The 26,064-nt window shown below is 39.7% G+C and overlaps 1 protein-coding gene across 3 annotated transcripts in view; it reads left to right on the forward strand.

The window, feature by feature from the left end:
- Positions 1-2,164: 2,164 nt before the first annotated feature.
- Positions 2,165-26,064, forward strand: part of LOC106960869 (septin-7-like) — a 35,080-nt gene continuing 11,180 nt past the window's right edge. For 2 of the 3 annotated variants that reach the window (XM_015054229.1, XM_015054230.1), the window contains exons 1-9: positions 2,167-2,371; positions 2,460-2,461; positions 9,246-9,348; positions 14,515-14,621; positions 22,350-22,450; positions 23,409-23,543; positions 24,333-24,450; positions 25,640-25,732; positions 25,851-25,947. In XM_015054229.1, coding sequence (XP_014909715.1) covers positions 2,317-2,371; positions 2,460-2,461; positions 9,246-9,348; positions 14,515-14,621; positions 22,350-22,450; positions 23,409-23,543; positions 24,333-24,450; positions 25,640-25,732; positions 25,851-25,947 — 811 coding nt within the window. In that variant the 5' untranslated portion in view covers positions 2,167-2,316. Of the gene's footprint in view, positions 2,372-2,459; positions 2,462-9,245; positions 9,349-14,514; positions 14,622-22,349; positions 22,451-23,408; positions 23,544-24,332; positions 24,451-25,639; positions 25,733-25,850; positions 25,948-26,064 lie in introns of all 3 variants that reach the window. The other variant, XM_015054231.1, reaches the window with a different exon arrangement.

Here is a 26,064-nt window from a genome sequence, read left to right on the forward strand (position 1 = left end):
GCTTCCTCAGCCACTAGCCAAGTAGCTAACTGCAAATGGTTTTCTCCACTGCACTGCAAAGGCTCCCCTCCAGTCATGGCTACCTTAGTTTAGCCATGACTAGCTAATCATAGCTAATCTGTAATTCAGCCAACTAAGGTTTTGCTAGTCATGGCTTTGTTATGACCCCCTCTTTGTTAAGGAGGACAAAGGCTGCTAAAGTCCTCTTGACTCAAGTTCTTTGTTAAGAAGGACTAAAGTAAGAGCTGTATCTGAGCAGAGTAAATTAATTAGGACAAGACAATTTAAATATTGCTTCTGACAGTGTATTGTATTGATTTATGACGTTTAACAAGATTTATTGCTCTAAAGTGCTTGAGTGTAAACAGGCCACTGAGGCTGTGAGATAAACATTTGCTTTCTAAGATTAATGACAGGTAAAGTCACATCCTTCATTTAAAGTGAGCTTACTATCTTGTCCTTCCTTCTCACTAAATATTATATAATCCCTAAGACATACAGAAAAGGAACTTCATCTGAATGGGCGCAAAGGGAAGAAACTTCTCCCATGCAGAAGTGAGTGGCTTTTGCTTTCTTGTGAGTGTGTTGGGCAAACTCACTTGTGATTGTGGACAACTCTGACTTTGCCTCAAAGTTTATATTGTTTTTACAGAAAAATGTAGTGTTTATTATTATTATGTTATAGCTTATTAAAATAGCTTATTTTGCATTACAAAACATTAGTTAATCTTATTGTCTGCAGTTCAACATGCAGTTGTTAACAAGCAAGAGCACAGCTAGAATAATTTGACCACAGTGACAAACTCTTACAAATAAATGGTGTCTTATTTATTATATTTTCCATATTGACTTTAAGAGTACTTTTCTACACCCACTGAATGTTTGTATTGACAAAAACATGCATGTTAGTTATTTTTTATTGACGAAACACTCGCTTTTAACTGTAACGTGTTGCAGAGATTTCAGAGAAATATTTTTACCACAACACAAGAGAAAATGAAGTAATGAAAGATGTACTTTGTAAATGTAATTATATTGTATAATCTTGCAGTGTCTAAGCTGTCAGTGTTCAACAGCTACAGTGAGGCTTAGAGCAACAACATCAGCTTCCATCTTTATATAACATGATGCGACAAGCTCATTTTCCTCTTTGTCGCACTCCATTTCATTTGATTTCACAGCCAGAGGCTTTCGTGCTCCATCTAATGCTGAAAGGGTGCTGCTGAGGTTTGGGCGATTGATTTTACTGCTCCCTCACTGCGTGGGACAGCTCATGTCTGCAAAGCTCTTTGACTGTTTTTCTATCATTTAAAACAGAGAATCCATTCTAATAATCTGCAGCTCATTAATGCCACAATCTTTATTTTCTTCAATAAAAAAAGTTAAACATGATGTCTTCAGCTATACAGAATAAATACTGCATGTAATATATTTATAGTATACTGTGTATTCCATTAAGTGGTATAAATGTTTGGTTACTTTCAAATAAATCTACTGTGAGATTTGTTGTTGTTATTTTTACTATTTCTTCTATATGCTGTTTCTTTTTATATCCTTTAGAGCTGAGAGCCCTGAAGGAACGATGCCACCGTCTGCAGTAAATGTGCTGTTCCCATGAGGGTAATCTTCTGGATCTTATGGATACTGATGATGCCGATCAATGATCCTGTTGGTGAATTTTTCAAGTCCTTTCCTCAGAAGTCCTAGAGCTCCTGTGATCACTGGTATTGGTTCAGCCCTTATGTTCTACATTTTAATCACTTAAATTTCCAGATTTTTATACTTAAACAGGTTTTCTATCACTTTCACAGATGTTTTTTCCCCCTGACAATTAATAATAATAATAATTCTGTGAAATGAGAAACCTTTGTTGAGAAAAGAAGATATGATTCCCAAGAGCAGGTAAAGTTTGTACCAGTTTCCTTCATGAAACATGAGAAAATAGTGTTTCTTGTATGTAATGGAAAAGGCCACTAGATGGCGATGATGAATAGATTTATTTATTTTTTTTCTCCAGATTAGCCAGAATCTTATGAAAACATTTGTGCAAACTTTACCAGTTTCCCAGTGCCTTAGTTTAGCTATGTTTATCACCCTATTGAACTAATATTAGTTGTGGGGTTTCTTAAAGTGATATCTGGGTCCATAAAAATCTCGCGATATCTTGCCGCTGTTACTTTCTTGAGCGCGTACGCATTTTTGCTTTGACTGTCTCGTGTGAATCACGTCCTTTATGTACAGCAATTGGCGTAGTACGAGCGTGCCACTCATACTGGTTCAGTGAGTTGTTAGGAGTTTTTTTTTCTTCCAGAGGGAATGTCAAGCTCAGAAGTCCTGGCTGGTGAAGCAGAGGGGAACGGCGGCATAATGGGTGAGTTTTCTCAGCTTTGGAAAGCTGTTTTTTGCCCTGGAGCTTTGTTTAGGACTGACTTTTTGGAAGTGTCTGGCGCCTTAGCGAGCTGTTTCCTAACTTCGTTGAACAAAATGCTGGAGAATACGTTAGTTGTCGTTACTTCAGCTTAATGCTGCTAAACAGACATGCTAGTGAGACATGTAGAAATTATTGGCATGTATCGCTGTTTGGCAACATGTCAGAAGCAACTACAGTTTCCTGCTGCTCTCTCTTCGTGTTAGAAACAGTTCCGTCACTGCTTTTTAGACCTTAAGTAATCGGAGTTCACACGAACCGTCCATTCAGAAGTATTATTTTCCGTCTTGGTTTATTGTAACAATGGCCATTTGTTGGAAATAAAGTCAAACTCGACTTAATAATTGAGAAGAGCTGTCAGGATCCACAGACTGGAGTAAGTTTAGCAATGTGCGGAAGCAGCGTTGTTCTCAGCGGTATCCGTGTCTAATGCTTTGATCCAGAGGCTGTGCTAGGATCCTTAAACACAGGGGGCTAAGCCCAGCCATTAAAGACTTAAATATCATTCTGTTATAAAGTATTTTCTCCCTTACAGGTTTTGCTTTTTGTGTTGTTTTAGTTCATCAAACATTTTTTTATTAGCAGGTGAAGGTAACTTAAATATTTAGAAATTTCAGATTTCAAGTGGTTTGTCTGTTCTTGCTTGCTGTTGTGAAAGTGTGAAGCTTGTACAAGTCAATCTTTCTATCAAGTGTTTTTGAATTGGAAATTGTTTTTTTTTATATAACTCTGGGGTAATTTTGGTCTATTCTTTTCTGCAGAATAGTTTTAATTCAACAGCTTTGAAGGGTTCTCAAGTATGATATGCCTGCTAAGGTCAACATCTCAATTAGGTTAAAGTTAGAACCTTAACTAGGTCTGTTCATGACCTGAAATATATATATTCAGTTTTACCTGGATAAGACTTCTATGGTGAATAAGTTCTGACTTTGCAAACATTTACTTATTTGTTACAGCCATGCGTAGTGTCATCAGTGTAGTTACACTTTGTGTTGCCAGGTTGATTCACTGCAAGCCAGGAAACGTAACTAATTAGCTTTTTTTTTTTTTCTTTTTTGTAAAATTTTATAACTCTGCTCAAAATTCACATGACAGTTGGATGGAAATTGTTTCGTGTTCCTAACCAGATGAACACAATTCTGCCATGTAGGTGTTGAGAAAACTGCATACTTGATGGAACAGGTGTTGTTGACCAGCCTGATAGACGGTGTCTATTGGATGGATTGCATTGGTTTCTGTTCAGTTAAAATTCAGTGACTAGGAACACTTACACTGTGGTGTTCAGGAGTCCCTCAAGAATGTTGGTTTTGCTTTGAGCAAAAAAACCCAAAAAACATTTGATTATAATTATTTGTCAATTAGTAACTTTTGTCTCTTACGTTCCTACTGCTGTGGTATTAAAATTGTTGCTTGTAAGCGACCGTGTTGACCAAGCATCGTCCATCAGATGGCTTCCTTCCTGTTCTGCATAATATCCCATGTACCTATTACTATCCATGTCTTCTTTGTGAAGCAGCTACACATTGCTAAACATGCTAACTCCGCCACCATGAAGCAAGAAACCATGACATTTTTTGTTTGCAGATGTGTATTACTAGAGAAGCACCAGACATTCATTTAACAAGTGCAGCCGCCCTGCTGGTTATAGGTAGTGAAGCGTAGAATTTGTCAGGTAGAACCGAGTGTGTGGTGTGAAACCATGTGGGGAAACAGGTCAGTCTGCTGCACTGGGGCAAGTCTCTGTGATGTCAGGTCAGGTGCATTACTCAAATGACAGCAACAAAGGTTTCTGTTTTTGTTTAAAGACAATGGCATTGATTCATCAAATGATTCAGTTAAAATGCTGTTAGGAGTAAAAAGAAGGAGCAATTCTGAGCCACAGTATGGAGGAGAATAAATACCCAGTTATATCATGGAAAACAGAGCTGGATCCAAGCAGCATGCTGTGTGTGTGTTGTGTCTGTGTGTGTGTGGACTGATAGTACAGATGAATAGGTCAGGCCTCCTGCCAGCTACACACGGAGTATCAGGTGACACGGCGGGCTAATGCCAAAAGGAGGTGGTGGCTGAGCCGGGTCGGGTCCGCTGAGCCGGGTCCACTGAGCTAGTTCGGGTCCGCTATGCTCTGGTTGTTGGAGTGTAATAATGTCTCTGTGCATCAGAGATAATTTCTTCTGTCTTTACATGCAGTAACAGGATGGTTCACATCTACATTAGATTTCCTCCACCCAGCAGATATGATGCAGGCTTAGCAGATCAGAGTCTTGTTTACATTTGTTAGATTTTTAATCTTGTTAAATTGGAATTCAGTCCAGTGTTTAGCTCCAGTTTTTTCTATTAAAACAAAGAATCCATACAAATGTTTTATACAGATAATCCCTAAGTTTCTTGGCCATAGCAATGTAGAAAAGAGTCTGGATGGTCACATGTTTGATCAGACTCATCCAGCTCGGCATGATGATCTGTGGCTGACAACAGCTACGCGATGCTCACCCTGGTTCATTCTGCAACACCCAGCAGTTGAGACACAACAACACTGGGAGTGTTGGAGCTTTTCGATGAATCATGCCAGAATAATGAGAGAAATGGTTTTGGTATGCAAACACGAGTGACATGTTTTACAGGTCTGCGGATCTCTGCAAGGTACAGCACTTTACCTAATTATAGCTCCAAACACCGGCTGGGGTGTGGATCATGTTCTCTTCATTTCTGGTCATGTTTGGATTTCTTTAGGGCTGTGACTTACAATTATTTTAGTAATCAGTGATTCTATTGGTTAGTTTGATGGTTAATTGATTAACTTGGATAAAAATTTGGCTATCCCTTTTAACTGGCTTATTTCATATAACATTATACATAAAAATGCAAATAAACAAATAATTTAATTCCTCATGTAATAAGAAAATAAATATTTTATTTAGGATGCAGAAACAGCATTCTAGACCTAGAATCCAATTACATTGACCATTAGCTCAATGTAATATTGAGCTAATGATCAATGTTGATCATGCATAGCAAAGGATGCATCTGAGCCAAAAACAATCATTTTCGGCTCAGAAAATCAACATGTGAAAAGCTCAGCGCGACTGATTATTTTAAATATCTGAAATGCAGACAAACTGGTGGCCTGACCTTTCCTGTTTATCCACAGTTTTCTCTCCACACCATTTTTTAAAATATATTTTGAAGCAATTCTGAGGTAAAACCTGAAACTGCTGCTGTGCAAGTTACTCAACAGGTTGTTGCTAGGTAACCAAAGAGTGCGCGAGTTAGTTGATGCCACTAACCTTTCTTAGCTGGGAGTGAGAGGTTGATCTTTGCCTACAACCCCCATAAGGCTGTGCAGTCAATATTCAATATATTAAATGTTATTGCGATATATATTTTTATAGATTTATTGTCCAGGCCTATCTGTGGGGATATTTCCTGCCCCAGGACAGGCTCAGGATATCCGAAGTTTGCTGTAGGAGATTCATCAAATACATTTCCTGGAGAATCTCCTGTTTTTATTCCCATGTTAGGATGAAAATGCGGTTGAGGAATTCTGGGTGGTTCTTTGGAGCAGAGTGTGTTGGATGGGCTGAGAGGTTTGGATGAACCTCCAGAGATGTGTGGAATGCTGGAGCTGTGTCAGGGCCGTGGGAAGCTGGTTGGTGTGTGTGAGAGAATCTCTCTCCTCTTTGCTGCAGCCCTCTGCTCTCTGGAGCTGAACCCAGGCAGACTCAGACTCAGGCTTCCGGGACTGCCCTCCCACATAGTTTCCGCTTCTTCAGCAGAGTGCACCTTGCTTTCTGGTACGGCCTCAACGCCTTCCTGCGCTGATTTAATTTTTGTGGTAAAATCTTAGCTCAGGAGCACGTCCCATGTGTTCCTCTGGTTAACATGTCAGTGGGAGCTGCTGATGCTGTGCAGCTTTGCTGAAACAAACAAGTCAGCTCACACACTCACTTGGATGACATTCACCAAACTCGCCAAACTGTAACAGATGGTTACAGACAGCAGCTTGCTGCGCTGCAGACATGGAGGCTTCTCATCAAACCCTTTGTGAATGTAAACTGAACTTTTCAGTCATATTAGGTACAGGAGAACATGCTGTGTCTTCATTCTTATTTTTTGTAGAAATGTGCTTCTCTCTGCGGTATTTGCATGCAGTTTCAGTTTAAACTATGAGTAACGAACAGGAAGCAGTGTGGAGAGGGCCACAGTAAGCACTCTGAAGCTGTCAGGTAGAAAGGCTGTTCTAAAAGTGGTTGAGTTTCAATTTAGAAATGAGTTAAAAGTGTTGCAGTCATGCAAAAACACCGGAAAGCAGAAACCAAAGTGCTTCATTTAATTCAGTGTGAATGTATGACATCCTTTTTATAGCTGTGATACCAGAACAAAACATTTTATGTTTTGTCTTAGAGCTACATTCATAGAATAGTTCTAAATACAGTGCCATATTTGCATATACAGTATGAAGTCTTGTTGCATTTAGAAATTAATCTACAATATTCCACAGCGTCTTGCTCATCAGTCTCTGCTCTAACAAGTCAAAGGAATGCTCAGTAGGAGCACAGGGAGGAAGTGGAGGAGCTTTATGTCTCATACTGTCATAACTTTGTGTCAATTTAACTAGTGTGTAAAAAAGAAAAAAAAAAAACAAAGAAATAAAAACATTATTGCTACATGCATCAAATTCTGTAGAAATATTTATAAGTGCTCACAGAGAGTAAGGATAAAAGACGATTTGTTGTCCTAATTCTTTCCATTGTTCTTGTTTTTATGCGTCCTGGATCTGCCACCTTCACTGCTGCCTTGCTCTCCATCTGTCTGCTCTCCAACCAGCTGTAAGTACATCACTCTTGTTTCAGTGAGATCAAAGATCACCTGCCCCAAAACTACTTTGTAAAAGTTTTCAAATGTTATGGTGGATGGAATAGAATACATGGTTTTAGTGTTTTGTTGTCTTTTGGTAAAGAAACATTGAAAAGTGTGGCATGCATTTGTATTTTTGTATTTATCCACCTTTACCCATTGTTAAAAGTCCAGTGCAATCAACTCCCAATACGTAAATAGAGTCTAACTGGATACAATTTAATTATCCAGTTGGCTGTTCTGTTTCTGACCTCAGACTTTGTTAGAGAACAAACAGAACCATAGAGACCACATTTCTGATGGTGACAAATTTATTAAAGAGCATCATTTTTTTCCCCAGTTTGCCATCATCTTCAGCTTTGTGTTGGTGTAAGAGCAGGGACCTCATGCATAAAACGTGTATGTGCACAAAAAATGTGCGGCGCCATATTCTACACACAAGTCGGCATGTATAAAAATTAACTTTGCGTCAAAGTGTGCGTAAATATACTCACACTTTTTCGCTGCCGTGAAAATGTGCGGCAGCCATGCAAACTTTTTCTGTGAACAATATCAAACTACAAAGCGTCAAAACTCACCTAAATACACTGAAACCTGACTACATTCAGTGTTTTTTAGACCAAGAAGCATCAAACCCGATGGGTTTTTCATGATTTAATTTTTTTATTGCTTAAAAGTAAACAATGAAACTGAACCGCATTTATCCCCCAGACAATAAAGTAACACATACACAAAATAAAGAAAATAAAAGGATGTGAAAACCTCACTCGAATGTAAATAATACTTTTCCTCAGTTTTTGTTTCATAAAGATGTAAATCGTTGGTCTGTGCGCTGAAGCGCATGAAATGCATCTATGGGGTAATTTCATTCTCAATTTAAAAAAACAAAAACAAAAAACAGGGTTGGATCAGCAGATTAACTCCAAACAAGTTTGATTATTTTTTAAGGTGATTAAGGTGTGTAGACAATCCCGTATGCACGTAGCTGCGCAAAAATGTGCCGCATTGTGGAGCGTTTTGGCTCTGATGGAGAACATCGCCAATGGAAGGATTCAGAGGGAGCGTGTGTTCAGAGATCATGTTTATCTTCTGTTGATGATGGTTTATTAGTGCTTGGATTAATCCAGACTGATCATCTTGGAGCTCTGAGCAAAACTTAAAGAAGGAGCCGTGCTGTACCGGTACCGGTCCAACTGCAGTCATTGAGCCGCCAGCTTGGTGAATGCGCCTTTCTGGACAGAAAGCATCTTTATTCTGCAAATGTACAACTTATGCACCTGATTCTACTATTTAGAATAAACGTCTGCATTCCCCACTGAAAGGACTCTTTGACCCGGTCTGTCTTTAAATCCCGGCTGAACGTGCTACTGTTCAAACGGGCATTTTCACAATTTATTTATTTATGTATTTAATTTGGATTTTATTTTTTTCTTTAAAATTTATTTTTATTTTTGTAAGGTGACCTTATGTCCTGAAAACACCTTTTAAATAAAATATATAATAATTATTATAGATATTCATACTACTACAAACAAGGACGTCGCCATGGTTACTGCTTCACTAGTGGCAGACTTCTGGGTATTTATACTAATTTACATATGTATTTATGGGTGGCGACATTGCAGACCAGCAGCTGCGCTCTATTTCCTGCAAATTAGGATTTATAAAGGAAAGGTGCGCGGCCACATGCGTGCGCACGGCTTTATGCATCCCATTTTTTTTGTGCGCCGCACTCTTCTAAATTTTTCCGTACTCCATGTTTTTGTGTGAAAACTGCACATTCTTTTATGCATGAGGCCCCAGGTCTTTACTAATTATTTAACAATTATACAGATGACAAAATTAAGTGTCATCTGTATGAAACGCTCCTTGAGATTTTTGAATGTCTGATCATTTTGTCAACTGTAGTTTTTGGCTTTGGAAAAAAATTTAAATGTGTGTGTGTAAATTCAATCTACAGCAACAGAAGAACCTAGAGGGCTATGTGGGTTTTGCTAATCTACCCAACCAAGTTTACAGGAAATCAGTGAAGAGAGGCTTTGAGTTCACTCTGATGGTTGTGGGTGAGTACATCTATATTCATTTGTGTTTGGTTGTCTACATGTTTCTGCATATGACCAAAATAATATCACAGAATGATTTGTGTTTATTGTGACATATGATTCTATGTGATTTGCAACACGAACAGCTGCAAACAGAAAGTCAGCCTGTGGCTCAGATAACAACCTTTGCAGCTGTTTGTTCCCCACAGAGTAGAGCTGGGCCATAAGACCTATGACAGTATCATGACATATTGAGCAGTTCGCCTCAGCAATGATAAATGGACAATAACGCATGATGCTTGTCCGGTGAATTTAAACCACGCCCTTTTGGCCTGTCACAATAATCAATAAATCAATTAATTGTATTCAAACTCAATAATTTTCATTGGCATGATTTGTTGTTTCTTTTTTCTCTTTCTACCAAAAACTGGATGAAAGTCATTCCAAAAAGGTCTCTATTAACTATTCTTGAGCTAATCTGAAGACTGCATGGAGGTTGGAGGGACAGTAGCAGCTGGCCTGTGTGCTCCATGTGCCTCAGCATCCACTGACCCACTCTCTGGTTTTACATGGCCGACCAGTTGATGGCTGAGTGGCTGTTGCTTCCACTCACCCACCTCTACTTTGTTATAGTGTAGCTAACAGCTGACTGTGGCCTATTTGGTAGTGAGGAAGCCTAAATACTGGGCTTATTGTACACATCTCATGCAGTGATGTGCGGTGAGGTTCAGGTGTGTTGAAGTAGAGATGCATCTAAAAGTTACAGGAGACCGGCCCTCGAGGCCTGGAATTGCCCACCCCTGGATTAGAGGTTAGGTTAGAACTGAGTTTGAACTGAGTTTAGGACAGACTTAGGGTTAGGCATGTACTGGTAATGGTTGGGGTTTAGGGTAAGAGTCAGGCTTAGGCTGTAGAAATGATACAAAGTCAATGCAAAGTCCTTGTGAATATAGAAAGACATGAGTTTATGTGCGTGTGTGTGTGTTTTGTGTATGTGATTATCCGTCTCATTTAAATTATGTGGAGGGAGGAGACTTCCTGTCATTCCATTCATGCTCTGAAAGTCAACGTCTGGTCAGCTTATTCAACAGGAGGTCCTCCTGTCTGGCCTTTCCTTTCTCTCCTGTTATGTGCTGCTACCTGAATAGGAAACGGCCCCGAATGGCCACACGATGTCACATCCTGTGTTAAAGACCCAGGACTTCCAGTAGCCTGTTGCCTCAGGGTTAAGAATCTGGTCTTAATGGAACTCATCCCTCTGTTTGTGTATGTAGCTCTGGAGTTTCCCCTGCTGTTCTCTCATGACACATGTTGTTGTTTTATGAGCAGCATGTAATATGAACAGCAGAGTTATTAGAAAAGTCACATACCTGTCAGAATATATGAAGGATGTGTGTGTTCACCATTGAAGGAACTGTTCCTGAACATCAGCTCTGCTGGGACCTGATGGGTGTGGGCTTTATGAGATGTTGTGAAATTCTGAGGAAAATATTCCAGAAACCATAAATTGTGGCAAAAACTCACTTCTTGTTTCAAGTAATTTTTTTTTATACATTTAAAAATTCTGTTTGGTTCTTTCAGTTTGGGGAAAATACTACTGTGAAAGGGACAAAGTTCAGTTTTCTTTCTGAGAAATGTTCTCCAGGCGGCTGCAAAACTAGGAACCTTAGAGTTTAATAATATTAGCAGCTGTTTAACACAGGACCATGAAGCTGCTAGGACACGATCATGGAGTCCTCATCTTGAACATGGATATGTATGATTTTCATTCAGAGTTTCTGAGTTTTCTTTATTGTTCCATGTTCAGGGTCTATTCCCCTTTGTATAGGCTGGATTTCTGATCACAACCTTGAATTAGGGCTTGGCTAAATTGACTTATTTAGTCCATGATATTTTCTGGTAATATTGTGATAACGATAAAAGTGATGGTAAAAGCTTTGTATTACATATTTTTAGCTAGCCGTAGGGCTGTGAGTGCATGACAGCCCTATCACAGCCTCACAAATAGAGATGTCACTCCTGAAAACATTCCCATTGGAAACATGTTGCGGTCGCAGTGAAATCACGACTTTGACTACACATTTTTCAGAGGTGCAGCAAAATCTGCACTTTTAGGCTGCAGCAATCACAAAAACACCTCGTGACATCCTGGAGGGAATGATAAAGTTCTGCAGGTGTGCTTAAATCCACTGCTGCTAATAGAATCACTGTTCCAAGCTGTAAGGGTTCCAACATATTTACTCTCTCAGTGCTGAGCTTTGGCTGAGCCAACAAATGTAAGTGGGACAGAGCCATTTGTTAGTCAAAGTCAATATTTGGCAGTGATTTCCATGTTGACAGAGTCTGACCTAGATGTTGGCCACTGCAGCTGGAGCCTGGAGTGCATTTGTTTCCTAGTTGACAGTTTTGTTACTGCATCACTTAAATGACACAAATTGATGCCTTTGCTGTTACTGATTTCTACCACTTCAGAGTTTTTCTTGCATATTTTGAATGGAAAGTGGCATTTGTAAATGCAGTGGGGAAAAGGTCACAGCTTACTGTGTTAAACACTCAAAGTTTCCCTTCCATTTACCACTGGAGCATCTTTACATCACCTGTATGTTACAGAAGAGGAGTGAATCAGTGCAGTCCCTCCCTCATGAGGCAGGATTTTCCTACTTTCCCTCCACCATCCTGCTGAATAGCAAACAGGGCTTTGGGATAAACCCACATGGTTTACACAGCTGCTGGAAATTTCCTTTAAAGGAGGCAAGCTGGCTGCGAAGTGAGCCTCAGTTTGCAGGCAGCTCTCTGAGATGGCTCCTCCTCCTGCAGGACACAGAGTGATGGGAGAAAATCAAAAATGTTCTTCATATAAAAATTGCAAGCAATGAACTGACGGGGGTCAACTGGTCGCATGGAGGGCTGTAAAAATTGATCTGCTTCTTAAGCAGTTTTTCTGTTTTATTATTTTTTCTTTCTTAAATATTTCAGATCAACAAACAGATATTAATATCAAACCCTAAATGATCTTTTCATTTAGGGTTTATAATTTTTAACAAAACATATCCATATTAAACTGACCCTACCAGAAGAAGTCGTTAACATTTCATAAATTTACCACCTCAGTGTTGGAAGTCATCTGGCATTTTTGATGCAAAAGTCAGACTTTATAATATCAGTGAATGTCTCAGTTGTGGATTCATGCCTCTAATCATGGAAAATGATCCTTTTTTTCTCTTTAAATTTTATAACTTTTCACCATCAGAGAATATTAAATCTCTTTCTTGTAAAAATATTAAATTAATTTTGATCTCTTTTTTTTTTTTTTTTTTTCTACATTCAGTAGCCCAAATACGCTGTCATCGTATGGATGATCAGAATACCTTTTTTGGCAGTTAGCAGAGTTAGCATAGTTTCTAGACTCTGATTGGTTCAGATCAGACCAATGGCTGTTGTTTCCATTGCAGGTAAAATGGTGAGGTGATGTAAAAAATGTCGCGATAAACAATAAACTTAAAATAAATCGCATAACTGAAAATTATCAACCTCATTTTAATTTATCTCTATCATTTCTTCCTGCCTTTTTCTCTTTCTACTGATGACACTGGATGAAAACAGCCTTTACTCTGGCTTTCCTGACTTCTCCCTTCCTCATTTCCTTAGTGTAAGGGAGGAGTGAACTATTGCATCAGGTAGTCATATATGCCCATCTTCTCTATCTAAATCTAATGATTATTGAAGGACAATATGGTATGCAGACTTCATAATCTGTACTCTGTTGGTTGAAATGTTGTTTCCACTTTGTTTTTATGTTGTGTTCAGTTTTTATTCAAGTGCATCTTTTGTTAACGGAGACTGAGAGTCCATTTCATTTTTGTTTTTGGTTGTTTTGTTAAATTTGTTTACCAGTTCTAGTGTTAAGATTTCTTTTGAAAATAAAGTGTTTTTATTTTTAGCAGGATGTGCTGTCATGACATTATTGCATATGTCATTACCATTACATCAACTTAAAACGGTCTTCAACAATATTGTTGTTTATCGCAATAATTTTTGAAACAATTAATTGCTCAACAAACTTAGTTATCATGACAAAAAACAAAAAAATCCAGACGACCAGATATCTGTCTGCCTTCACAAATCACCTTTCGCCTTCCATGTCTTTCTGTGTGGCCCCATACTTCACCTCACTGACACCCAGGTTAGTTTTCCTGAGCTCCTAGTAGGAGCTCAGTAAACCTCCTCATATCTGTCTCAGATGTGACATTTAATTCATTTTTCTCCAACACAAAATGTCTCTTTGGTCCTTTATCAGTCCACAGTGTGTGAAGTCATTTTNTTTAGTCATTTTGACTGTTTGATCAGCAGCCAGTTGTCATTTCTGAGCCACTCTGCTGGAAGATAAATGTGACTGCCCTTTCTTGAAAGTATTTCTAACTCTGGGCTGGTTAGAGAAAGATTCCTTTGTTTTTGTTTTTGTTTTTTTCCTCATCTTCCCATTTATTTTCACTGTTCATGGGGTGTTGATGGGCTGAGCTGCTGGCAGCTGTGGCCCCTGTTGGCCGCAGACTGACCACTTGTAAAGGTCAGCAGCAGCCTGTTGGCTCCCAGGCCAGGCTGCTTTCTGGCTGCTCCTCTGCTCACAGTAGAGCTTTTGTTCAGCAGCTCGCCCTGCGCTCCACCCGGGACGCCCTGCTGAGGCGATTGGCTTACCACCGCCATGCTCTCCAGGTTTTATGTGTCACTATGTTTATCTCCACTGCAGCTGCTTCAAAATATTATGCATCTGATCATACTCTGTCCCCTAACATACTTCAGGACAGCTAACAGATTGTGGGATCGTCTCTATGCGGCTGACTCCTCCCTCTCCCTGAGATTCTCCGGCTAGATTGCTGAAATGCGAACAGGAAAATAATTTACTCACAGACAGCCCTTCCATCCTGTCTGTCTTTTCCTTGCCTAATGTTATCAGTTGCTTATTTAAGAAGAAGGAGATGTGGGGGGGTGCAGAGGGGTCATTTCCTGTGTGAATCTGAAACATGTGAAGAATGTCTGGCTGCAGAAGACTGCAGCAGAAATGGAGATGATAAACATCTGCAGATTGTGTCAGTTTGGCCTGAAGAAGGCGATTAGAAACCCAGTGGAGCATTCTTCTGCTCTCTCCCAACCAAACCAGTCACTCTGTCCCTGTTCTTTGTCTTGCAGGAGAATCTGGCCTGGGGAAGTCCACACTGATCAACTCGCTCTTTCTCACCGACCTATACTCCCCAGAGTATCCCGGTCCTTCCCACAGGATTAAAAAGACTGTCCAGGTAGAGACACTCATGGAGGGCTGCTGTCCACTTGTCTCTGTCTCACCTACTGCAGTTTTGTCATTCTCTCTGTCTCTCTGGATTTATATTGTCATGATAATGAAACATTTCAGTTTTATTGTATGAAGCTAAAGCTTAATGAGGTTTGCTTTACTCTGACACTAGAGTGTATCAGTATCCAACCTGGGTGCTATGGTAACAGCAAGGCACCTATCTATTGCAACAGACAAGATTGAGGCAATATTTTCCTATAACATTTTCATTATGTTTCTCTAATGTCCTGCAGCCGACTGGGCAACATAGTAATTAATAAGGTGAGGCTGATACAGACTGGAAATATTTGCATGTATTCCAGGTTATAATCTGTCTGTATTATATTGAGTCAGGCTTTCTTCTGCATCAAACGTTACTGATTTTGATTTCCCATCGAAGCTTTCCCATCAAAAGTCTGAATATTATTTCTGAACATGAAGTTCTACAAACTGACTGCATTATTAAAGGATAGCTGCTGCTATAAAGAACGAGGAGACGGTTTGTGTAATCTCTGCATAATTATTGTTAGGTTCCAGGACCGCAACCACTTAATCTCATTTGTGACCATGATTGAAGTCAAAACTTTGGAACTAAACGCACCCAGATGTGTTGTTGTTTGAGCTGCAAAGTATAAGTGTATCTTTTCATTGCGATATGAAATAAATCTATAGCCAAACCAACATGTTTATTGGAAAATGAATAAAATGTTTTTTGCAACAGTTAGAAGCTAACTGTTGGTCTTGATTTTTATTTTTTTACCATCAGATAGTAATCTGATGGTAAAAAACGTTTTTCTCGGATGAAAATCCGTTTTTGACGGATTCAGATGAGAATAATATAAATTAACTAACATGGCTGACATGGTTTTACATTATCATGGAATCTTACACAAATATAAAAATGCAGTTAATATTCATATAAACTTTTAATAAAGGGTAGTTTCTGTTTGACATTACTTGCGATTAAACATTTCCTTTTCAGATCAGTTAGAATTACTAAATGCTTTCCATTTTTTATTTTTTTTACCACTTAACATACAATATACATATTTAGCTACAAGCTCTTTGAAAAGTGACTTTAAGGATTGCGATGTCAGAAAAACAGGAAAGGTGATGTCAAAAGCTTGGTTTTTGATAGACTTCCCTTCAAACTGTTTGACTTGGGTCACGTTTACTGGTTTCCTTCTACAAACTTCTCCCAATAGTTTGCTGGAATTTTGTCCCATTCCTCCTGTCAGAACAGGTTAGCAGCCCTCACTCCTTCTCACACATTTCCCATAATCCAGAGATCAGGACTTTGTGACATTCATTCTAAAACATGGACTTTACTGTGCATAAGCCCCTCACTAAGTGATCTGGTGCGATGCTGTGGACGGTGTCCATTTGGACGACCCACTTGGGTCCACGCTTTAACTTCCTTGGTGATGCCTTGAGATGATTTTTCCAACCGGACTCCAGCTTTTTTGTACACAGCAGCAGTCCCTCATGCAGCTAAGCATACCTACAACATGATACTGCCACCCCGTACTTCTCAGTTGGAGTGTTCTCAGGCTGCAAAGATACCCTTTTTTCTTCAGATGTAACAATGGTTGTTATGGCCAAAGCATTTCATTCTAGTGTCATTAGACTCCAAGGCAAGTCTCCAAAATAAACCTATTTGTATCTCGGTGTAGTTGAGAATTTTTTTCATGTAAAGAGCTTAAATAGAACCACTTTTATTTGACTGCAGGACACCACATGAAGTTCTAGGGGCAGCATACGCTCCATTGCCTGCCATCAACCTAAATGCAGACTATGCAGAGCAGAGCCAATCAGTGGCTTCAATAATGGCACTACTGCAATGAATGAGACACAACACAAACACCACAGGGCTGTGCTGCATTTCACTGCAGCTTGACTGAACTTACAGATGAACTTGAGGTTTGTGTGATAGTTTTATTTTCAATCTGTGAATGTAGTTTAACAGGAAGGTTATATGAGGCTTTCAACTTAAGGATTCTTAGATTTAGAACCGTAGATGAACTGTACTTGTGGAGGAATTCAGTTCTCCTCCTGATATCTTGGCTGCATAATGATTTTTAAATGATGTCTCAGTATGTTTCATTTGTTGCTTTGAAATGCATGCACAGGTGTGCATCTGGTTAAAGCTACAGTATGTAACTTTTCTTAAAAAAGAAAAAAAAAAATTTTTTTTTACCTTTGTCAAACTGTCACTATATCATGACAGCAGTAGATAGATAATCTGTGTATAATGAATGTTTTATGACCTGGTAAGAAAAATCTAGAAGCTGGAAGGTTAAAATCAAGATGTTTAGTCTGATTTAATACTTACTGCCACCCTTCCTGTTGCACCAGATTTTAGTTGGTGATTATTTCAGTTTTAATAGAGAAAGAACAACTTTTTCTGACGTCAAGCAGTTTAAAGATTAACTGCTAAAAATAACGGCTTTGCAGCAATGTGTGTTTATAATGAACTCATACTAGTTCATCACAGAGAAGAACTAGTTTGGCCACTCAGAACATGGTGGATGCAGGATATATTCTGAAACAATAGCTTGTTTTCATTTTTTATGTGCTGTGGACCAGGGATTTTATGAATAACTTTATCTGATAGTGATATAACGTTGCCAGGTTATCTTCTACAGGATAAATGAATGCTGGATGTAATAGCTGGTTTTGGTTGATGTTTCTCTGCAGATGTTTTGTAATTGAGCCAATTAGACCCACTGCTGCAGTGATGGTAGATCTGCTCCATGTCAGTGTGTGTTGGGCCTCAAACCAAATGAGCTCCTGCTATGACAAGCATATTCTACTGAAGTATATTCTACTTCCCTGAGCCAGGAGCTTTGTGTTAGGCCCCATGTAGGCCTGGATTAAATCCTATTTATTGGCCTCATTTCTCAAAGTGACAAAGATCCTTCATACTTTTATATTTCTCATGACTTCCTTCAAACATCATCTTCAAAACAGTGATGAAAGCAACATCCTCTTCCTGTATTTGCTACACACACAAAGTATGACAGAAATCTTCATTAGTGAGTTTAACTTGACAAGTTAAAGCTTCAGAAGAAAACAGAATGAACCCAGAAAACTGCTGTATCATCCACCACGTGATTTGTTCAATTTTTCACTCACTGTTTCTGTTTGATTGATGGGAGAAAGAGCCCTTCAGAGATTTTAATTCAATTTCTCCCACTTCCTCTGGTATATATTTAAAAGTAAAATGCTGAAGTTGTCCTGATTATGACAAATAAAGGAAGCAACAACGCTTATGAAAGCAAGACTTTCAGTTTTCTGTAGATGGTTCTAGATGTCTGAGTTCTGTATTTTCAAGTGAATCTTTAGGCGTTGCTTCTGCTTGCGGTGGCAGATGGAGAGGGATCACTAACAGCCCACACCTGTAGCTTGAACTGCAGCTTCCTGTTGAAGGAGAACAAGTGAAGCAGTTGGTGTAAAGAAGGGGGGGACCTCGCCCTGCTCTGTTCATTCGGATCTTCTACTTTACTCTAAATCTCAGCTAATTCCTGGCAGCATACTGAGGGTCTCCGTCTATCCTCAACCCACTGCTGCTTCCAATTTGTTTACACCCCTGAACTCTTAAAGGAGATTTAGGATGCGTGCGTGCGTGCATGCGTGCGTTTCCATAGACTTTATGCTTCAGGATTCACCCCTTGCTTCAGTCCTTGGGTAATTGGGGGCTTTAAGTGAAGCTTACTGGTAGATCACTGAGATGATTACAACAGAGAACAGACAGCTCTTGTTCTTCAGCTCTCCAGGAACCACAGACTGAAGATTTGGACACATTTGTGGTTCCTTTATTGGCAAAGGCTGCCAGAATGTGATGACACTGCTAGGAATGCAGTTTGTCATATAATCCAGTTGAGTAAGTCTGGGTGTTAGCTGGACGTGAGAAAACCTGGGTGGGTGTCTTTGTAGTTCCTGGCTAATTTGAGTGCAAGAGGCAGGGACTTGGTGATTAGCCAACAAGCTGCCTGGGGAATGAGTGCATTCTTGTCCCACTGACGCACAAACACGTCCTGGGTTCTAGTTCAGGAACTAGTTCACTGAAGAGTTAGTTTCATTTAGCTCAGGACAAGCATGTACAGGTGTGTCATATAGGGGTGGAATCTTTTACTATCTTGCAATTTGATTTTGACTTTTAGGGCAGCAATTTCATTCACAATTTTCGAGTCAAAACAATTATTCATAATGATTTATACTTTAATCTAAAGGTATGCAGTCTTTGTAGTTATTTAGTGAATAATCATACAAATGTACATAATTCTTCATCACAACAGATCAGTATTCATTTCCTCTGTAGATAGAGAATGTCCTGCATGGATAGAAAATGGAGGCCAACAAACATTGGATTTGTTTTATTTTTTAAAATCAATTTGACATTTTAAATTAAACATTTTTAATCGAAGTAATGAGAATCAGGATTCTTATGTGAATTGATTTATTTATTTTTTTTGTTTTTGGCATTCCTCCAGTGTCATAGGTCAGAGTACATTCTGTTGGGATGTTAGTCATTGGGAATCTGTTCTTAAGTCAGTGTGTACCAGTCGACTGTACTGGATCCTTGGCATTGTGGGAAATTGTTTGATTTGACAGTTTGATTTGTCTGTGGAGAACAGCTGAACATTTTTGACATGTCATGAGTCATTTGTACTCATATGTACGTAACAGACTGAACCTGTACACTAAGAGTTATTACCTAAACCACATGCTCACGACCAGCTGTGTGTATTGATGTCAGGTGTTGGAGGCCCCTCTGAAAGCCACATCATGCTGCCACCTCCTGCAGGACCACAGAGATGCTTTTGGACAACTGAGGACATTTTCATTTCCTTTTCTCACCTTTCAGCTTAGAACCGCTTGTGTGTTTTCACTCTGCCTCAGCTCCAGTTGTGTTGATCTGCTTTTTCTATAGCTCCTAGCTGTTGATGCTAATTTTAGCTGATTTTGATGTGCCTTTATAAACTAGAACATTAGAAAAAACAGATGCATGATTAAAAATCTCTTTTCTGACCTTGTGAAAACAATCACTGCAAACTGGGCTTTACTTATCCTAGCATCTTATATTAGCCATTAGCATGGCTATCACTAGAAAACCATCAGTCTGTGTGTATTTCCCAGAGAATTGATTCCCTTGTCTCTGCTCTGATAAAATAAAAAGGATAAGAGAGAGCAACTTTGCTGAAGGTCTGTTCAGCCTTCCTGTTATCTGCTCTCTCTGTCTCTCTTTGAACCATTGAACCGGATGTGGTAGAAAACACTCTTCTTTAAAAAAACAAAAAAAATCTGAAGTCTTTGTGCTTACTCTGACTTCATCTTTAAACATCTTACTGATTCTGCAAACTGAAAACTTTGAGTTTTCAACACTAGGAATGTGCATTGAAGAGTGTTGCTTATAGAAGTGACTATAGGAGAATTTCTGGCTTCTTTAAATTTATATGTACTGAGACTAGGAGCCCTGGATACTTTCTGCCCTGAAAAACCTTATAAAGAAGTATACCTACCTTGAATAGAGAAAGGAACAATGTTTGGAGCCCAACTGGAAAAATGCAGCTGCTTGAGGCTCCAGGTAGCTGCTTGGCCAGGCTGGTTTGGAAAATACAGTGAAGTATGATTGGAAACTGAGTTTCACCATAGCTTTTCTTTTACTTTAAAATCTGCTCTGATGACCTGGTAATCATGTGTTTGGACCACATGTTACATAACTGCATTACTCACCCAACATCCTGGGAAACTGACCAAATCATCCAAATAGACGTAAAGCAACATAAAGAAGTATTTGATGAATACATGAATGAATTAGTGGAGTTTTCATTAAACTAAGTTCAACTTCTAATGGATGCCTTGGTTCAGTTTTGGAAATTTAATGTTGAATCAAATCACATATGGTTGAAAAGTAAAGTGTTCATCTTTGTGTAATATTATGAATAAACTGTTTAGTTTCAGCCACATGATGAGGCTAATATTAGCTTCCAGTGTGGGACTCTTTGAAAACCCCCAGTCATAAAAGTGACAGCAGATAACATCAGTAGAACTGAGGCTAGCTTATCTGGGTGCAGGAGGTGCAGAACATGTTTTTACAGGAAGGAAGTAAAGGATGACTTGGTAGATTGTTTTGCTTCAGAACACATGCAGAATGTGCTCCTGTCTCACCGGGACAGTCCTTCTCCCCCTGATGCACCTAAGCAGGAAGGCGGATCTGGTCTCCAGCTTTTTCCCATGAGCTCACTGTTTTTATGGGGCGTGTCTGGGGATTGAGTTAGCCCTGTTGCGCAGTAGCTGGAAGTCTGTTTCAAGCTGTCTCCACAACAATCCTACTCACTTACACGAAGGTCAACCAGTCAACATCTCCATAAGTCTTTTACTTTGAAACATAATAATTTATGGTTTGTTTTAAATTAAGTACTCTTAAATGAATGCAGTTATGTTTTTTGTTTTCTGTTTTTCAGCCTTCCTGGTGGGAATTTTAAATATGAATTGTTGTTTTTAATTTAAATTAGCAGTGACACTTTATTTGATGGAGTGTGTATAATACAGACATGTCACTGTCATAAACATGACGCAACACCTGTTATGAACATGAACGAGTCTTTATGAATGTCTGACTGTTATCATGAAATGTCATTCGGTAAATAATGACACTTTTAATGCAAAGTTGCATTGAAAGTCCATTAAAGAGCCAACTCTGCATTATTTTGTAAATAATGACACTTAGTTGGCACTTTGTCTAATATAATGAATAAACCATATAGAATCAGCCACGTTGGAGTGAAGGAGCATCGTTCTCTTCCTGACAAGCAGTGACTTTAAGGTGTAGCTCTAAAATGCAGCCACTGGTGAGCCGCTTGTGAACTCAAGCATTGTGAATGAACCAATCAGAAGTTTAAAATGCTGTTGCATCATTTGGGCTTACCAAATAGGAATAGTAATAAACTTCTGGCTTTGAAGTAATGAAAAATAATTATTTTAATTCTGTTTGGGAACCCAAACTAATTTTCATCAACCTATCTCACCTAATTTGTCTTCTGGATCTGCTCAAAAACAAACAGACTCAAAGAACAGTCTGTCTGAGTCTGAACTTTCACATGTGCTAATTATTTGTTGTGTATATGTGTATATATAAATTTAACTGACTTAACACTGTAAATACCACCATATTTATGTGTATATTGCATATATTTCTTACATTGTTTGCACTGTTGTGGAGCTGGCTTTAACCTCGTTGTACATGTGTACAATGACAAACATTACATTCTAATTCTGACCAACTGGCTGCATCTCGTCTCTCACTCAGAGGTTTCCTGTTGAAAGCAGCATGAGGGAAGCCGAGGTCGGCTTGAGATCTGCTGATTGAATCAAAGTTGATCTGCTGATCACGAGTTGTGTCTCGACCCCACACTGGTCTGCTGATCAAAGCCCACTCTACCCCTCCCCCCAACCTTATTGATGCCTTCAGAGGCATCTTTGTTCTCTTGGTTCTTCCTCACCAAACAAACATGATCCGTGCTGCTCTTACTTGTTATGTTGAGGGTTCTTCCATTGCTTTATGGGAACTTCCATGTTGTGATTGCTCTGTTTGTTTTTTTTCCCCCAAGTTTTCCTCAACAAAGTGTTGTTTCTAAATGAGACTATAACCAACACAAATCCCGTTTTCTGCATTTGTTCTCATTGATGACAGGTGGAGCAGTCCCAGGTTCTGATAAAGGAAGGAGGGGTCCATCTTCTGCTGACCATCGTCGACACGCCTGGCTTTGGGGACGCCGTAGACAACAGTAACTGGTGAGCTCATCCATATGATACTGTTGATGGCTGCAAAAGTATTCATTTTGCTTAATATTTTCCCCTTTTTATCTGGTTCTAGCCACAAACGTTTGTGTATTTTATTTTAATGTTCTGTGATAAAACAACACAACGATGAATATAAATGTGAAGTGGAAGAAAAATTATTTGTGACTTTCAATATTTTTTACTAAAAAACACCTGAAAAAGAGTGTTTTGATGTTTCCATCAATAAAATCCACTGGCAGGAAGAACTGCCATCTGCAGTTCAGCAGTAGCCATGTAGAAGGACATGGCAAATAAATGACTGGTGCTGTGTCTGGTGAAAACACTGCATATTACTGATACCATGTCCCCATGGTGAAACGCGGTGGTGGCAGCATCATCATGGGGGAAAACTTTTCTTCAGCAGAGAAGCTGGTCAGACTTTCTGGAAAATTGGATTTAGCAAATTTTGGAAAGAAACTTTGTAATCAGTCAAGGAGCTTCAGCTCTCAGCATGATAGTCACAGTAAATATCCCACCATAACTATAATCAGGTAGTAAAGAACAGAATGGCCCAGTGTTGAGCTCTACAGGCAGACAGGCTTTCCATCTGAGCCAAATGAAATTGAGCTGGTGGTTTATAAAAGACAGAGGAAGCAAGTTTATGTTGAAAGCTGCTCGCCCTGTGAAACCTGCTTCTAAACAGTATTCATTTAGGGAGGATGAACACAAATACGCACCAAATTCTTCAGATTACAATCAGTACAAAAGTTTGGAAACCATGTATAATTTTCCTTCTACTTCACAATCCTTGACTGCTTTGTGCTGGTCTGTCACATGAGATTCCAATAAAATACATACAAGTTTGGCAAGTTTATAGATGCTAGACTGTAGAGCAGAATGTTAGACATCCATCTTTTTTTTTTTTTTTTTGCTCTGATATTTAACCTTGAATTCTAATCCCCCTCTCAAGCTGGCAGCCGGTGACCGACTACATCGACAATAAGTTTGAAGACTTCCTCAACTCAGAGTCACGGGTCAACAGACGGCTGATGCCGGACAGCAGAGTGCACTGCTGCCTGTACTTCATCGCTCCGTCTGGTCATGGGTGAGTGCTGCTGGGCAGTTTCAGGTTGTGATTGCTAACAGGACGCTCTGTGTGTTTACACTTCCAACCCGGCTGACTGCTGGCCATGCTCAGGGCAGTCCTGCCTGCGGTCTCCTAGCTGGCTAAGCGGCTGGAATAATATTGGTGTAATCTGCCCTGAGCTCACTGACCTGGAGACCTCATTCCTCTCATCTGCTGCTGCTGCTGCCAAACTTCCTCACACACACACACACACACGCACACACACACACACACACACACACACAACAGGCCACACAGGACTCCTTAACCAGAAGAGGGTTTTGTTTTTGATGCTTGTTGAGCCCTTTGGCCCACAGTGACCCGGTGTGCTGGACTGTGTCCACCTCTGAGGTCCACCACCATATGGGCTGAGTTTATTTGCAGCACCTGCTGCTGAATGGGGAGTCTGGGTTTCTGCTCCTCAGACTGTCAGAACAACAGCTTTTATAGGCTGGGAATGTGTCCTAAACATGTTGATAACAATGCTGATTCTGATTCAGATATTGTTGACCTTCTATTGTAATAAGTTTGTGTGTGTAATGGTCCCAGTCAGGTGCCTGAGTCAGTGCAATTCATTGTCTGTAGTTCTGGTTTTGAGACCCACCAGACCCTGTCTTAGACACTCTATGGCAGCAAACTGACAGCTGCACATGGGCTCCTTAAATCTGCCACAGCATACAGATCAACATTGCTTTATGAATGAACCCAGTATCATGAATTCTTGTCTGTCCTACTAACTGAAACCTTTTGACTTGCTCCTGTCTCTAGGCTGAAGCCGCTAGACATTGAATTCATGAAGCGGTTACATGAAAAAGTAAACGTCATTCCCCTCATCGCCAAAGCTGACACAATGACTCCGGAAGAGTGTCAACAGTTCAAAAAACAGGTGTGTGTTTTACTGTCTGCCTGCAGCTGCACTCAGCCTCCTCTTCAGTTCTACAGTTTTACCGAGTTCATGTGATCCACTGCCGTTTCTCTTTACTAGTTTCCTTTGAATCATGAAGGCATCCTCAGGCTGTCCCTCCTAACACTAACATTGTTTTTTTGTGTAACTAAAAGAAGCACGTTTAGTGTTCTAAAGGTGTTCTAAACCCAACAAATACACCTTAAACTTGTTGATTAAAGACTAGTTTAAATAACTGAATACATTATTACTGCTCTGTTTGGGTCTGCATTTGCCCAAAACAAAGCCTGGGAGTACTTACTAGCATAGTGTAGCCAGGAGCAATAGGGAGGATGTGAGCAGCGCTTACACAAGGATGATTGACATCACTTCTTTCTGACTGGTGTGTTTCTACAGATGGCAGTAGGAGCTCAGAGAGGAGGCAGAGATGATCTGCCTCATGTTCTACTGTCAAGACATAGTGACAGTTTTAGCAAATATGTTTAAAAAAAAGACCTACATCAGAATTACATCCTGCAGTTTTAACAGGAAACATTTACCTCTTCATCATACACACATATACCTGGATACTGGTCCAACCCACACAGTTTCATGCTCACTACAGAAACCACAACATTTGAATTGTCAGTCACTGTGATTGTAGCTGTGACTTCAGGACACAGAATTCATAGCTTCCTGTTGATTTCTCTGTTCTGTCATGGTTGATATTATTTTTTGCTCCACCTACTTTTCTTCCCTTTAAGTCACTTTTGTCATGTTTGATGTTTTATATATATATATATATATATATATATATATATATATAATGAATTCCTCATCCAAACTGTCCTGATTATACCGTATTAAAGAAACAGACCTAGTTATTATTTGATAATTGTCGTGACAGATTATTTTCCTGTTGATGCTATAAAGTGTTTGAGATTCTGCATCAGCCTGCAGGATTTTCAATGCACTCTAATAAATCTCATAGACTAGATACAGGTTTGTGTTGTTTAATGACACTGATAACAGCTGCACTAACGCTGCTTTATAACGTCAGAGTGTCTCGTTAGAGCAACCTGGCTGATGGTCTGAGCCCCCTGTTGTGTATTGACCCCTTCAGCTGTAACTATTGATGTTTCTGGGTGTTTGTCTCACATCCCACACCCCTCTGTTCCTGTGCTGCATGCAGATCATGAAAGAAATCCATGAGCATAAAATCAAAATCTACGACTTCCCAGAGACAGACAATGAAGAGGAGATGAAGATGATAAGAAAAATTAAGGTCAGCTCCTTCTTGACGCTCCTCTGAGACTTTTGAAATGATTTCAGATGCATGCTTGTGGTCATGGGTACATGTGTCTCTAGCCATGTAACCGGTGTCCTCTCCCTCCTGTCTGCAGGACCGTTTACCCCTTGCTGTAGTCGGCAGCAACACGATCATCGAGGTCAACGGGAAGCGGGTCCGGGGCAGGCAGTACCCCTGGGGCGTGGCTGAAGGTGAGAGCTGTTAGCTCATCAATAGCAGCCAGTGGGACGTCCCACTCATAAACACCTCACAGTTTCCACGCATGTTGAGCTGCTGACACACTGGATAAGCTACTGGCTGCAGGACAG

The sequence above is a fragment of the Poecilia latipinna genome, unplaced genomic scaffold, assembly GCF_001443285.1.
Source record: "Poecilia latipinna isolate Pla-1442-1.1 unplaced genomic scaffold, P_latipinna-1.0 Scaffold1240, whole genome shotgun sequence".
NCBI lineage: Eukaryota > Metazoa > Chordata > Actinopteri > Cyprinodontiformes > Poeciliidae > Poecilia > Poecilia latipinna.